Below are 15,335 nucleotides of genomic sequence, written 5' to 3'. Positions count from 1 at the left end.
AAATCTTTAAATTTTAATCTGTCAATCTAATGTTTAAAATTAAAACAGTTATTACCAAAAACAGAATCTGTTGATGATTAATTTTTAACCATATACAAATTTTATAAAAAACAAATAATGGATAAAACTGAGGGGTAAATACCTGACAGAAGTCTTGCACACCAGATTACTGATTTCAATGATTATACCTATGATTACCCATGATTTACTACAAAGATTACCTATGATTACCCATGATTACCATCACCTTGTACATTGATTACCCCCAAGGTGTTTACCCCTCGGATAAAACGTATATTGAATTCAGTTCTCACTGTAGGCCGTAGGGATTAAAATTATATTTTAATTATTATATCTAGTAGAATAAGAGTGATAAGGGTAATTATTTATTAATTTTATATAATTAAACATAAATATACATAATATTTTATAATACAAGGTATCCAAATAAGGCAGACAATATTCATTCAAAATATAATTACTAGGGTATCAACTTGGTTTTTAATGTATAAATGCTAAAAGTACATTCATTGTAACTTTAAATTTACTTATATTTATATTATAAACACTTCTCCAAAAGGGTATCCCATAACTTATGATGGATTGAACCAAACTTAAGTTGACCAAAGTCATAGTTCTTAATTTAGGTAATAAAATATTACTGAAAATGTAAAAAAAATATTTACCTACACTACTGTTGATTCCATTTTAAATTTTCATCTATAAATTACCTAAATATTTAACATAACTCAAACATTATTTTGTCTAGAAATTAAATTATTACACATACCTAATTTATACTTGGACATATCAGTATACAATTTGTTAATACTAAAATACAAATAACAAGATTGTTGTAGAGAGTTATTATCTAACCACTGATTAACTAAAACTAAACCAATGTCGGCTTTATCATAGTGTATATCAATAGATTTATCATTATAAAGTAAAACAGTATCATCCGCAAAGCAAATCATTACCATCAAAGTTTAAATTTAACAACCCATTTATATGAATTCAAAATAAAACTGTATCTTGTGGAACGCCAAAAGTAGTTTTTAATTCTTTACTAAAACTACTAGGTATCTATTCTAACCACTGAAAAAAGCAATATATTTTAAGGACATGTTTAAAGTTTTCATTGCTTATTTTATTTGTTTAGTCTTGGAGAGATTTAAAGACAAAAGTCTCTAAAAAGGCATCCAGTCTTAGACATGCCAAAAGACAAACTGGAAATAAAACCATCGAGCTTCAAGAATTGAATGAGTTGGATAAAAAAGTCATGGGGATAATTGGTCACGAGTACGTTGAGGGAACTGCATGTCCAGAATCATTTCCAGATGAAGTGGTTTGTCATTTGATTTATTGTTTTTAAGTGTTCTTAAATCATCTATTATTTAAAAATTATTAAATTTGTTTTTCAGTCTGATTCTATTGAAGAGTTGGCTAGAGGTAATACTAGCATTTTAAATGTAGTACCTACTTCAATTATTACAGAAACACCCGCAGAAACATATGGTTAGTTATTGTATACTATATTTATTTATATTCAGTGGCATAAGTTGGGGCAAATTTTAGGGGTTGCAAAAGTTCTCAAAATATCAGATCCATGGATGGCTTAACACGTCCCCCCTCAATACCACCAACCCTTTTTGACTGATTTGCATACTATGTGTATACACATACCTATGCAACTATATTTTCTAAAATAGCATGTCAAAATAGACGATTGATGTAACTTATTATGATACACAATTTAATCTCCGATGTCTGTAGCCCTATTTACGTATTACCTAACTAAAGGTTACTCAAATTTTGACTATGCAATTTGTATTACTTATAGAATATTGTCAAGATGATGATGCAATATATGACAATATAGAAGTATTAGAAGCTTCCATCATAGACAATCCTTTACCTACTGATGCAGCCTCATGTAGTCAATCTGAAAATCAACTTATCACAAATGTAAAAAAAAAAAAAAGTAAGTAATTGTGAATTTCCTCATATACAATTATTTATCTAATATTGTATTAATTTGATTTTTTATATTAATAAAGATGTTAAACTTAACACTCAATTCAGTACAGCACGTGAAGTATTCACAAATTTGGCAACCATAAACAGTCAGCAAATAGAGGTTAATATTAAATATTAAAATATAATAATTTTACAAATAAATTAATTAATTACCCTGAAATTTTTTAGTTGATAACAAGTACCTTGAGTACCATAGCTGAAAGCAATCATAGAATGGCAGATGCTATGGTCAAAATGGCAGAGAATGATGACAGACGAACCCAAATGGAGGAAAAATTGTTAGATTTGTTGTCTACCATTTCTTCCAAATTAAATTATAAGTGATCATATTACAACCTTATAAATTTTGTTTTCATTTTATTGTTTTATATGAAGTTATCTATTTTATTTTTCGTTTTTATATTTGTAAGGAAATACATTTACCTATTTGTTGTAAGTACCTAACTATTTGTAATATTCTTTACCAAAAATAAGTTATAATACATAATTCTTAATAATTTTGTTTTTGTTTTAATAAGCAACATAGTTTATTGTTTTTTTTTTTTTTTTTTAACATATTTTGTATAAAGAGTTTATATAAGTAAAATATTTGTTTAATTATTCGTAATTATTCATTTTATGCATCACCATCAATATACCCAGGAAACCAATCTTGCATTAATTGTTTTTGAATACGCATTGCTACAGCTCTAGGGCCTCCCCTTATGGCAACATCATTTTGTGGCAAATTTCTTTCAATATAATTGTTGATATTCCTGTTGTCAATATTTTCTTCTTCTATTGGTATACGGTAATGGATGCGCATATTGTGGAGAACTGCACAAGCATTTACAATTTTTCCTGCCATAACGGGTGCATACATTAACACCCGTTGATAGGAAAGGCATCTCCATACACTTTTAAACACCCCAAAAAATCTTTCGACAACATTTCTTGCCTTACAATGTTTTATAGTATATTTAAATTGTCGAGTGCCTTCTCTGTAATGTGGAAGTGGAGTCATTAGCCATGGCTCCAATGGATAGCCAGAATCACCTAGAGTAAAATAATATTACATAAATATACAACTTATATATTATTATATAACATTCAATTAAATTACTTTATCAATATTCAATAATTTAGTTAACTTAAAAATGAGAAAAATATTTAAATTACATTTTTTTTGTAAAATTATTACCAATGAGCCAAGTATGACGTTCTCCCTGATTGTAATGATATTCCATTGCACGACGAATGGGTGATGTGCTCCAGACATATGAATCATTTCTAGCTCCTGGATATCTTGGATTGATATTTAAAATTTTCAGTTTTGGGCTGACTATCTAATAAATTCATAAATTAATTAAAACATTTTTGAACTATTAAAACATTTCTATACTTACTGCTTGAACATTCAACGAGTGATTTCCATGATGGTTCACATAGGCTTCTTCGTGATCTTTAGGTGCAAGGATATTAATGTAGGTACAATCAATGGCACCAATAGCACCTTCAAATGGTTGTGGTGCATTTTTAAATTCTTCACGTGCTTTATTTCTATCTGCATTTGTCATTGGAAAGGTTACCCATTTCCTTAAGAGCCTATCATTTATAACATTAGTCACACTATGAAGACACCTACTAACTGATGGCTGACTAATGTTCAAATCGAAATGTTCACCAGTAGCCCGTTGATAGCTACCTTTCGCATAGACATAAACTGCCGCTAATACCTATAATCCAAACAAAATAAACATGAATTTGATAAAACTTTGTATGTTATTTTATAAATGGACGTACGAAAGTACCTTTTTAAATTTTAAACTATCCAAATCAAATACGTAAGAACTGTAAGAATAATAATATTAACTATAGGTACCTACCTAGGTTTGGTTTTTGTTTAAATCAAGAATTTTGTAATACTTTAGTCTACCTAGGCATAGAATTCTATTATTTTAATAAAAAAAATTACCTGAATTTCCACAGGTATTCCAGAGTTTCGCTCACGTTGAAGGAAAGGTCGAAGAGTATTGGTTAAGTCCATGGATAATTCAGGACTTAGACGAAACACATTCATAAATTCTCTTCTTGGCAGTTCATATGGATTTTGAGTGTCACGTAACATCCGTCTTTCCATCCGCCTCTCAACTAGCCTAAGTCTTTCCTCTAATACCTCCAACTCATATCCCAAAAAATACAAAGCCATGTTTTGTTTTGAGTTTTGATTTAAAACTTTTATATACTCAAATACTCAATGTTCAAAATAATAATTAAGAAGGTTAATAACGTTTAACGATTACAATATAACATTCGATAAGGCTTAACGGCCCTTCTAAAAGGTCCGATACGGTATCGAATATTTTCGATAATAATTTGACTGTTAACGATTAATTTCGTTATCAATTATTTAGAGAATCGCTCATTTATGCTATTGTCGATAACGCTCACTATCGATAGGTTAACGAACCGAAATTATTCGATAAGGCATCTTATCGAGTTACAGAATCGAGCTGCTGGTCGTCGAGATTCTTCACCAGCGAACGAGACGTCCGTTGCGTAAGTCCGCCAGCAACTGAACGTTGTGTGAGAGGCCGCCCAGGTCGTCGAGAGCACTCCACCTCTGCGGCTGATCACCATCATAACCGGACTTCCGTAGCCTAAGCTAATTTTAAGTTATTGCCCCAGTTGTATGTGAGCTCTGTGGTCATTGCACCAGATCGATCCGGCCACAGAGAGCCCCTCCCCATAATTAAATTGTACCATCCTTACTCCCGTGTTCGGTACTCCCTATTCTCATCGTCGTCGTAGGTCTGCGCGTCAGGTTGCCTACCTAAGCTAATCACGGGGTAGTAAGTTAGGTGGCCTACCTCCATTAAATCAAGGAGCAAAAATCTGTTCCGTCTTATTGTTCTCGACAATCGGTCGAGTGATCCTTCGGGTAACCCAGACATTTGGGCACGTACATTTTTTGGTCCTTCGGGCCGGATGGTTTAATAAAAACCGCTACTATATATATATTATTACACCACTTTTCGTACACAATCAATTTTGTTTGTTGATATTAGTCTTGGTATACCGTTGATGCTAGTACCTACATCTTTAAAGTCTGTACTGTCACCGATTTGCTTAATTATATCTAGTGAAAGATCTACGCTGTAGCTCTTATCTGATATACTCGAGAATTATCTCCACTTTCTAATACTGCAGTTGCATAAATTAACTCCGGATAACAATGTCGACAACTATTTACAGTGATTCTAAATCACGTGTTCTTCGTTGCATTACCTAGTTGAAAACCTTTGCTCAAGCGTCTATCGATTATAATAATAACCGTACCAATGCTGGCAAACGAGCGAAAATCGCAAAAATGATCAGTGAGCTCACCCCTCTTCGAAATGCAGTTGAAGACGATGTCCAATGCATGGAATCAGCCGTAAATTCCAAAACAGCTTCTGAGGGTGTAACAGATCATAGTGAAAGTCAATCCCTTATTACGTCATTCGACGGTCTCTATCATGAATTGGCTGCGTTCGCTGACGTGCACAAGTTAACAATGTCACCTTCGATGGACGTAGCAACGTCTTCTTTCTCAAATCACAACAGTAGTATACAGAATTTATCAGCTTTTCAGCTACCTAAGCGTTCATTTTCTATATTTTCCGGTGTGATGACCGAATGGCAGAGTTTTGATGATTTGTTTAACTCTATCCTGTCACACGCTCCTGAACTGCACGACGTTGAACGATTTGAATTTCTAAAAATGTCTCTAAAGGGTGAAGCCTTATCACTGGTGTCCCATCTTGCGTTAACGGCTACAAACTATGCTAGTGCGTGGAAAATCTTGCGTTCCCGTTATGGCAACAAACGTGATCTTGCCCGTATTCACCTTGATGCTCTGCTCGCTAAACAGAATGTTAAGGCTAATGATGGGACCTCTATACAAACTCAGATTAATACGATCTTAGAGAACACTGCTGCTTTGGATAATCTTGATTTCGTGACGCGCCAGTGGAGCCCGCTTCTGGTACATGTCGTTGAAAAACACCTCGACTATGAGCTACGTGCTAGATGGGAATTGGTTGTTGGGGATAACCACTATCCACAATTAATATCTGAGTTTGTCGATTTCTTGCGTACACATTTGCGGTCTGCGGAAATTTATTCCAATTGTACCTCAGTTGACCGTCCAGATAGTGTACCCAAAACTCACAAGTCAAGTAGACAGTCAAGTTTTAAACCTCGTTCGTCTTCCACCGTTCTAGCAACTACCTCTAGTAACTCACCAGTAAAGCCGTGTCCACTCTGTAATGCACCTCACTCAATCAGATTATGTAAATTATTTACCGACAAGCCTCCGAATGAACGCTTTTCTGTCGCAAAATCTCATCGCTTGTGTATAAATTGCCTTGGATCCGGTCATTCGTCAGTGAATTGCGCCTCTAAGTATAAATGTCAGTCGTGTAAACGAAGTCATCACACGCTGTTACATTTTGACTCAACTACTGCTCCATCACGTCCTTCAGGGTCCATGACGTCAACTGGTGGATCCACTGCGTCCTCAGATTCTATGCCTTCGGGTGGTGTCTCACATACCACGACATGTCTTGTTCGAGGCCAGCCTCAGAGTGTCGTGTTGCTGTCTACAGCTCTTGTTGATGTATATGCTGCTGATGGACGACGTCATGTCTTGAGAGCTTTGTTGGATTGCGGGTCACAAGCAAGCTTCATCACTGAGAAAGCGTGTTGTGCGTTAATGCTTCGTCGGTATCATTCACCTGTTAGTGTTTCTACGTTCGCTAGTACAGCGTCGACGTGTGTTAGTGGGAAATGTAGTATAAATATTGTTCCCTGTGGCTTACAGTCACCATCAGTCTCCACTGACGTATCAATAATTTCTAAAATCACCGGGCCAACTCCTCAATCACCGTTATTAACTGGGCGATGGGCACATATTCAGAATTTACCCTTAGCAGATCCATCATACAACATCCCTGGTGCTATCGATTTGTTATTGGGAGCCGATCTGTTACCCTCGATTTACCTGGATGGTATGCAAAGTGGTCTGGTTGGTGAACCCATCGCCATGAACACTATATTTGGTTGGGTTCTCTTGGGACCAATGGATTCATGTGACCGTTCTTCCATTACTACAATGTGTCTCACTATCTCCGAACCACTCGATTCACTATTGAAACAATTCTGGGAGCTTGAAGAACTGCCTATCACCTGCCATTTGAGCCCCGCTGATATTGCTGCAGAACAAATATACCAATCAACGACCACCCGTTTAAGTTCTGGACGATTTGTCGTCTCGATTCCTTTTCTGAAACCATTGCCGTTGCTCGGCGATTCGAGGACGTTGGCTCTTCAGAGGTTCAGGGCCCTTGAATTCAGATTAAATCGTAACAAAACACTACAGACTCAGTACGCTGAATTTATGCGCGACTACTTAACAGCTGGTCATATGGAAATGATTCCACCCGCTGATCAAGGAAATCCGTATCATTACTATATTCCGCACCATTGTGTTATCAAACCAGACAGCCTTACTACCAAACTGAGGGTAGTCTTCAACGCATCTGCCAAGACTTCAGCTGGTATATCACTTAATGAAAGTATGTACACAAGTCCCAAACTGCAACCTGACATACAAGTTGTTCTACTTCGTGCTCGACTGTGGAAATACCTATTCATGGCTGACATAAAACAAATGTATCGCCAGATCCTCGTTAGACCCGAAGACAGAGACTATTTGCGGATCTTGTGGAGATTTTCGTCTACCTCTCAAATTGACGAATACCGTTTATGTACCGTGACATATGGAACGTCAGCTGCACCCTTCCAAGCGCTCCGCACCGTCCGTGAACTAGCCAACGTCGATGGCGGAAGCTGGCCGATAGCGGCTTCGGTCTTGTTGAACGACACCTTTGTTGATGACATCCTTACAGGAGCGAACTCAACAGAAGCTGCTCTTGAATGTCAATCTCAATTAATCAATTTTATTTATTTATTTATTTATTTATTTATTTATTTATTTCAACGGATCAAACGATCCAATTACAATAATTTAAAATAATATAGTTCATAACTGAATATTAGAATACAATAATAATACACGAATATAATATANAAATAATAATAAGCAGTACTACATATTTAAATACAACAAATTTTGTTTACATAATTGTTAAATAATTCAATGGAATTAAAACTAAATAATTCAATGTTTAAATCATTTGCTATTGACATTATCCTATTCATAGGAGAAGCAGACATATAATTTGTTTTATGTGTATAAATATAAAACATAGTGGTTGATCTAGTTCTGCACTGAGGGACATAAAAATTAAGAAAACCTAAAATTTCAGGGCAATTGATGTAACCTATGACGAGCTTAAATAAGAATTTCATATCAAATATTTTTCTTCGTTCAGATAAACTACCAATATCAAAATAACGTAATAGTGGTTCATAAGGAGAATGAGGCATACGATTTAAATTACATTTGAAGGCCATAAATCGTAGGAAACGGTTTTGAATATTATCTAAACATTGACTTTGATAATTTAAGTAAGGCGACCAAACAACAGTATTATATTCTAATTTTGAACGGACTAAACTAGTGTATAATGTTTTAAAAACAGCAGGATTAGTGAAATCCTTACAATTTCTAGTAATGAAGCCTAAAATCATAGAGGCTTTCCTAACCGTATGTAATAAGTGTTTATTAAATGTGAGAGCAGAATCAAAAATTACACCTAAATCACTAATATCATGAACACGAGACAAAGGAGAAAGACTTATATTATAAGATACTATAAATGGATCCCGAGATCTAGTAAAAGATATAATTTTACATTTATCAATATTCAACGGTAGTTTATTAATAGAACACCAATCCAACAATATATTCAAATCATTTTGTAATAAAATTGTATCGTTGAGAGAATTTATTTGTCGAAATACTTTCAAGTCATCGGCAAAAAGAAGTTTTCTTGAATGTAAAAAATTTAAATCATTAATAAATAATAGGAATAATAAAGGAGCTAAGTGAGAGCCCTGAGGTACACCGGATGTTACAACGAAAGGATTAGATTTGTAATTTTTATACTTTATAATTTGTTTCCTATTTGATATATATGATGAAATCCAAGACAAAAATGGGTCCTGAATACCTATGTTATGAAGTTTAGATATGAGTATTGAATGGTTTACCTTGTCAAACGCTTTAGAAAAATCTGTATAAATAACGTCGACTTGGGATCTAGAAGCAAAGGCGTCTAATATTAATTTATGGAAGATTAAATGATTTGTAGTTGTTGATCTACCACTTAAAAAACCATGTTGGTCTTCACAAACTAATTGAGATAGCAAAGGAGTTATTTTTTTTGATATAATTGATTCAAAGATTTTTGGAATTATTGAAAGTAGGCTGATTGGACGATAATTTGTTACACTTGATATATCACCACCCTTTGATATTGGTGTAACAAAACTTGTTTTCCAAACGGTTGGAAAAGTACCAGTAGATAGAGATAGGTTATATAAATACAATAATGGAATAGTTAATACGAATTTGCAGTTTGAAAAGAAAATACTGGGAATCATATCAGGGCCCGGATTAGATTTATAAGTAATTGTATCAAGTTCATTTAAAACATCAGTTATATTTAAGACTACAGAAAATAAGTTTAAATCTGAGGTTAAAGCCGAGGGAAATGTAAAAGAATCTGTTGTGAATGTGTCTGAAGTGACATAGACATTAGAAAAATAATGTGCAAAACTACTAACTATTTCCTCACCACCACATATAGACTGATTTTCATAAGTCATAGAAGTAGGTAGTGAATTGTTTGAGCGTTTATTACTTAAAAATTTCCAAAACTGTTTAGGATTTGACAATAAAGAGTTTTGTGTATCTGTTAAATATTTACTATAATCCACCTTGGACTGAAATTTACATTGGGCACGAAGATTAGAAAAAATATTATAATTAATTTGAAAAGGAGATTGTTTATATAATTTGTGAGCAATTTTCTTTTTAAAAATTAAGTCCCTCAATACAGAGCTAAACCAAACTGGGTATTTACTTATATATACCTTTCTTTTTGTACAATTTTTATCAATAATTTCAAAAATAATATTATAGAAACGAGAGACAGCATTGTTTATACATTGGTTTTTGAAAACTATTGGCCAATCAATGGATGCAATTTGTGACTTAATAACATTAAAATTACATACAGAAAAATCATATTTAAATTCATTATATTGTAAGGGAATAAAGTTTTCATTAATAGGGAAGGTAATAAGTAGAGCCGGGTGATACATATAATCGATTGGTAATAACGTATCAGTCTCACGTGAAACTAAAACATCGGTTGAATTTGACAGAATTAAATCAAGTATAGAATTCTTACGATTTTTAATTATATTGAATTGTTGAAGATTGAGATATGAAAAATTTGCTAATACATTTGTTTCTAAATTTGTATACTTAAGTGAGTGAGGGATAATATGGTTATTAACAATATGCCATTGTAGACCAGGAAGATTATAATCTCCTAATAGAATAATTTTAGCATTACAATATTGACTTAATAAATTATTAACAGTATCTGTATGTAAATTATAAACATTAATATCTGACTGAGGTGGTATATATAGAGTGCCAATTAGTAATATTAATGAGCCTATTGATAATTTTATGTATAATTGTTCAATTTTATTATCTTGAAGTAGGACGCGGTATGACTGAAAGTGACTTTTGATCGCAATTAGAACACCACCTCCTCTGACTGAAACATTTATATTATTGTCGATGAGACTTCCTCTATCACAGCGATAAATTGAATAGTAAGGTAAAAGACCGAGTTCGTTATCATTAATTTCATTGTGTAGCCAAGTTTCTGTTAAGATAATAACATCATAATCATACAGTTTAACATTACGAGTAAAGACAGCCAGTTTGGTGTTTATACCGCGAATATTTTGGTAATAGAACGTTAACTTATTGGCATATGTACGTGATTCCTGACGTTTTTTGACACAGTAGGAATATTTTTAACGTATTTAATGAATAGATCAGATTCGCCAGCGGATTTCCTCTTATTCAATTCATCCAATATTGATTTGAAGTAGTTACGCTGAAGTAGTGTGCGATCAGTGGAAAAATTTATAAGTTTAAATTTGTCACAGTGACGTAATTTATTTTTGTTTTTTAACACAGTATAAACATCATGCTGGTTTTGTAATGTAATTCTTATAGGACGACATTGATTTGAGACCTTTCCTAGTCGAAGTATATTTGCCGGAATTATTTCCTGAGTACCCATTTGTTGAAATATTTCAAGAATAGACTGAGTATCATTGGTAGCAGATTGCGAAAGATTTTCAGGTACATTAAAACAGATTACATTTCTACATCTAGCTTGTCGATCAATAATTTCAGAATACATTTCTTCAGAAGTAATATGGGAGGGATTAGACTCAAGAATAGATAATCTAGACACAATATTACTAATAGTATTTTTCAATAATTTATTTTCGTTGAAAAAGTCTTCAAAATTCTTAGATAAACTATCCAACTTACACTCAATATCCCCGAACTGCTTGTCTTGTTTTTTTTTTTCATCACGGATAAAGTTTACAGTGTTAATTAACTTATTTTGAGTAATTTTCATTTCATTTATTGAATTTAATATTGAATCGAGTTTTTCGTTAGAATCCATTTTAGAGAAAAAATAAAATATCTATAAGTAAATTTACAGCGGTTGTATCTAATACAGTAAAACACAAACAAAACGCACTGATAAGCAAGACGGCACTGAATAACGTGTTATTAGTTCAAAGGCTGAACTGCAACTTGATTTGTGCGCGATGGCACAATTTCAACTGCGAAAATGGGCCAGTAATAATAATCAACTATTAGAGACTGTTTCTGAAGATGCTCGTGCCATGTCTCCATCTGTTCTCTTTGATAGTAGTGACCACTCAGACCTAAAAGTCCTTGGGTTAAAGTGGGATCCATTAGCTGATATTTTCTCGTTTAAAGTGCACCCGTCGAAAGTTAACCCAACTAAACGTACAGTGCTCTCAGATATTGCTAGGGTTTTTGATCCTCTGGGCTTAATGTCTCCTATCACCTTCTGGACAAAATACCTAATGCATCGCCTATGGACGTCAGGCGTGTCGTGGGAAGATCCAATACCAGCTGTTATAGAGACATCTTGGTCCCGGTATCAGTCTGAGTTGCACTTGATTGAACATATTCTTATTCCGCGACGTCTCACCTGCGATAACATGATTTCAATGCAGCTCCACGCGTTTTCCGATAGTTCAGAAAAAGGATACGCTGCAGCCATCTACCTTCGAGTTGAAACTACAATTGCAATCCACTGCCAACTTATAACCGGCAAGTCAAAGGTGGCACCTCTAAAGAAAACCACGATTCCGCGGCTTGAGTTATGCGGAGCTGTACTTGCTGCAAAGTTGCTTAAGTCGGTAACCACCACCTACAACGAACGCTTGAAGATTGACGAAACATATGCGTGGACTGATTCTACAACTGCCTTAGCTTGGATCCAATCATCGCCGCATCGTTGGGCCACCTTTGTAGCCAACCGTGCTAGCCAAATCCAAGATCTCACACCACCATCAATTTGGCATTACGTCCCCACTCAAGAGAATCCAGTTGATTGCGCCTCTCGTGGTTTATTCCCCTCAGAACTGGTAAACCATCCCTTGTGGTGGACCGGTCTGGCTTTCTTGAAGGAATCGTCTGACAAATGGCCAACGTTATCTCTACTACAAGGTAAAGACCATGATGCTCTGACTCATTCTGAGGCGAAGAAAGCTACTGTACTTCTCGTTAATGTTGACGTATCACTTGTAAGTTTGCTGTCTCGATTTTCTTCGTTAGACAAAATTCTTCGTATTGTATCATACATTTATAGATTTGTCGGTTTTCGCCCGTCAACTGTGACATCTGCAACTGTAAGCGCGGAAGAATTTGTACGCGCCCTTCACGGGCTCATCCGTTGTGTCCAACACGAGACATTCCTCGATGACTTAACACGGTTAAAAAAGGGCGATCGCTGTTCAAAAACCCTCCGTCACTTAGATCCATTTATTGATAAGACTGGGCTACTCAGAGTGGGCAGTCGGCTTCATAATGCTGACATACCATATGAACATAAGCACCCAATCTTCGCCGTGGTCCCGTAAAGGATATACATAGTGACAACGGAACCAACTTTGTCGGGGCGTCCAAACTACTAAACCCACTACAGGACTTCGTTCATTCGTCAGCCTACCAAGACCGTGTATCTAGCTACTTAGCCGCCAAACAAATTCGTTGGCATTTTAACCCACCATCATCTCCACATTTTGGTGGATTGTGGGAGGCTGATGTTAAATCGACCAAATCATTGATTTTTAAACCAATAGGCACACAACGATTGACAGGAGAGGAACTAGCTACCTTGCTTACCCAAATTGAAGCAACACTGAATTCACGCCCTCTCTGTCCATTGAGTACAGATCCTACTGACTTGGAGGCCCTTACGCCGAGTCACTTCTTAACTCTTGAACCGTCAACGTCACTTCCTGACCCAAACTTGGATTCCGTCCCACTATCAAAACTACAGAGATGGCGTTTGGTCACTGATCTTCATCGTCACTTTTGGACTCGTTGGAAAAACGAATACCTTTCCGGACTCCAGACACGTTCAAAATGGTTTAGCAGTGGTGAACAACTGCGTATTGGTGACCTGGTTCTTATTAAAGAATCCACACATCCCCTTCATTGGCAACTTGGAAGGATACGCAAGGTACACCCAGGAACTGATGGACACATACGCGTTGCTGAAGTAACAACACCCTTTGGCACCTTAACACGTCCAGCCGTAAAACTATGCCCACTACCTACTCCTTGAAGGAACTCCTTCAAAGTGGGCGGTGATGTTCGCGGAACAATTTTTTTGCATAGTTTGAGTTTTGAAAATCGAATGAATTTTAAATGTTATTTATTTAGTGAACTTCTATAATTATTGGGCTATTTCTACAATTGTCTTAAATTTACTATTTTATCTTATCTTAGACGGATGACTGACTATACATAAACTGTTTGACCATGGATTAAGAGTGATAGTGTGATACCGATTATTTTGACAAAAATAAAAACGAACAAGTATTAGAAAAAATATCTAAAAAAATAAATCATTTGATTTCCGATGTAATGGACCTTTTAAAATTAAAAAAAAAAAGGTAATACACATTCAGTAGAAGTTATAAAAAACAGACTGTTAGAAAATCCATGTAAACGCGTAATAATAATTAAAAAGTCTAGAGAACGAATTACCTATACTTAATGGTTAAGTAGAAATTGATGGATGGTTGGGAAGAAATTTTTCCCAATAACTATAACATATAATACAATGTCGTAACGATATGCTCACATATCATCATCACTAATAATATAGTTATACTATTTCTCTTTGTGGCTCTCATTGTAATATTATGTGGCCAGCGAGTAAAATTTATAATAAGTATAAGAATCACAGACTAAGGTAGTACCTCCATAGGTCCACGACTGGGAACTGCGGATTAAAAAGTTGTTTGTTAACAGATATCTTATTAAACGAATAAACTTAACAGTTAAAACTATTATAATATGATAGTGCTTCACATTATAGGGACATACACGAATAGTGAGGACATAGGTCCATCCCTAGAATGAACAGATAGGTATCTTTACTAATTACTAGAAAGAGATATCTTTAGGCCGCAACACGATTGCGCAAATTTTCCTTTTTTGACCCGACTAATTACACCACGATTGCGCAAAAAATTTGGAACACGATTGCGCCCCGATCCCTTTTTACCTGTTAAAATCACAACACCATTCCGCACCAAATGATATGTATAAATACTAATACTATATACTATGTATAATAATTTATACACAACATAAAATAATGTATACATTCAATACATTTTCATATACACGCACTTGAACCATATAACTAGTTATTAGGTCTATGACTTAAACGTATTACCTATTAATAATATAATATCAACAAACAAATAATATTGAGTATATTGACTTTAATATAATTTATAATACTAAATATTTTCATTTGAAAAAGTGCATTTTGTGAATTTATAATTTGAGTACATGTCAAGGCCGTAACTGGTGGGGGGGTCCAGGGGTTCGGACCGCCCCCGAAATTTTTAAAAGTAGATACATTTTAGCGGTGAATATTGTTTAACTATACTAAAACTATACCTAGAAAAAATGTTAGACCCCCCCC

At 34.7% G+C, this 15,335-nt stretch overlaps 5 protein-coding genes across 5 annotated transcripts; 2 read left to right on the top strand and 3 right to left on the bottom strand.

Annotated features, from left to right (window-relative positions):
* The first annotated feature begins 905 nt into the window (after positions 1–905).
* Positions 906–2,397, top strand: LOC111027958. The gene is made up of 5 exons (XM_022306477.1): positions 906–1,348; positions 1,425–1,518; positions 1,844–1,984; positions 2,061–2,140; positions 2,209–2,397. Exons 1-5 carry the CDS (start codon positions 1,283–1,285, stop codon positions 2,362–2,364), a joined length of 537 nt encoding a protein of 178 aa, XP_022162169.1. The 5' UTR covers positions 906–1,282; the 3' UTR covers positions 2,365–2,397.
* A 259-nt stretch (positions 2,398–2,656) lies between these two features.
* On the bottom strand, positions 2,657–3,716 carry LOC111027955 (putative nuclease HARBI1). The gene is made up of 3 exons (XM_022306474.1): positions 3,426–3,716; positions 3,221–3,365; positions 2,657–3,075 (listed from the first exon to the last, which is right to left on the bottom strand). The coding sequence occupies exons 1-3, from the start codon at positions 3,594–3,596 to the stop codon at positions 2,657–2,659; spliced, it is 735 nt and encodes a 244-aa protein (XP_022162166.1). The 5' UTR covers positions 3,597–3,716.
* Positions 3,617–4,228, bottom strand: LOC111027957. Its single transcript, XM_022306476.1, has 3 exons — positions 3,995–4,228; positions 3,680–3,755; positions 3,617–3,624 (listed from the first exon to the last, which is right to left on the bottom strand). The coding sequence occupies exons 1-3, from the start codon at positions 4,226–4,228 to the stop codon at positions 3,617–3,619; spliced, it is 318 nt and encodes a 105-aa protein (XP_022162168.1).
* A 1,161-nt stretch (positions 4,229–5,389) lies between these two features.
* LOC111027956 lies at positions 5,390–8,015 on the top strand. The gene is made up of 2 exons (XM_022306475.1): positions 5,390–7,897; positions 7,971–8,015. Exons 1-2 carry the CDS (start codon positions 5,390–5,392, stop codon positions 8,013–8,015), a joined length of 2,553 nt encoding a protein of 850 aa, XP_022162167.1.
* Positions 8,016–8,176: 161 nt separating this feature from the next.
* On the bottom strand, positions 8,177–11,882 carry LOC111027961. Its single transcript, XM_022306478.1, has 2 exons — positions 11,615–11,882; positions 8,177–10,820 (listed from the first exon to the last, which is right to left on the bottom strand). The coding sequence occupies exons 1-2, from the start codon at positions 11,751–11,753 to the stop codon at positions 8,179–8,181; spliced, it is 2,781 nt and encodes a 926-aa protein (XP_022162170.1). The 5' UTR covers positions 11,754–11,882; the 3' UTR covers positions 8,177–8,178.
* Between the last annotated feature and the right edge of the window lie 3,453 nt (positions 11,883–15,335).

This window comes from Myzus persicae, unplaced genomic scaffold (assembly GCF_001856785.1).
Source record: "Myzus persicae strain clone G006 unplaced genomic scaffold, MPER_G0061.0, whole genome shotgun sequence".
Lineage (NCBI taxonomy): Eukaryota > Metazoa > Arthropoda > Insecta > Hemiptera > Aphididae > Myzus > Myzus persicae.
The sequence above is the reverse complement of the archived record's forward strand: the minus strand, read 5'-3'. Positions and strand labels throughout refer to the sequence as shown.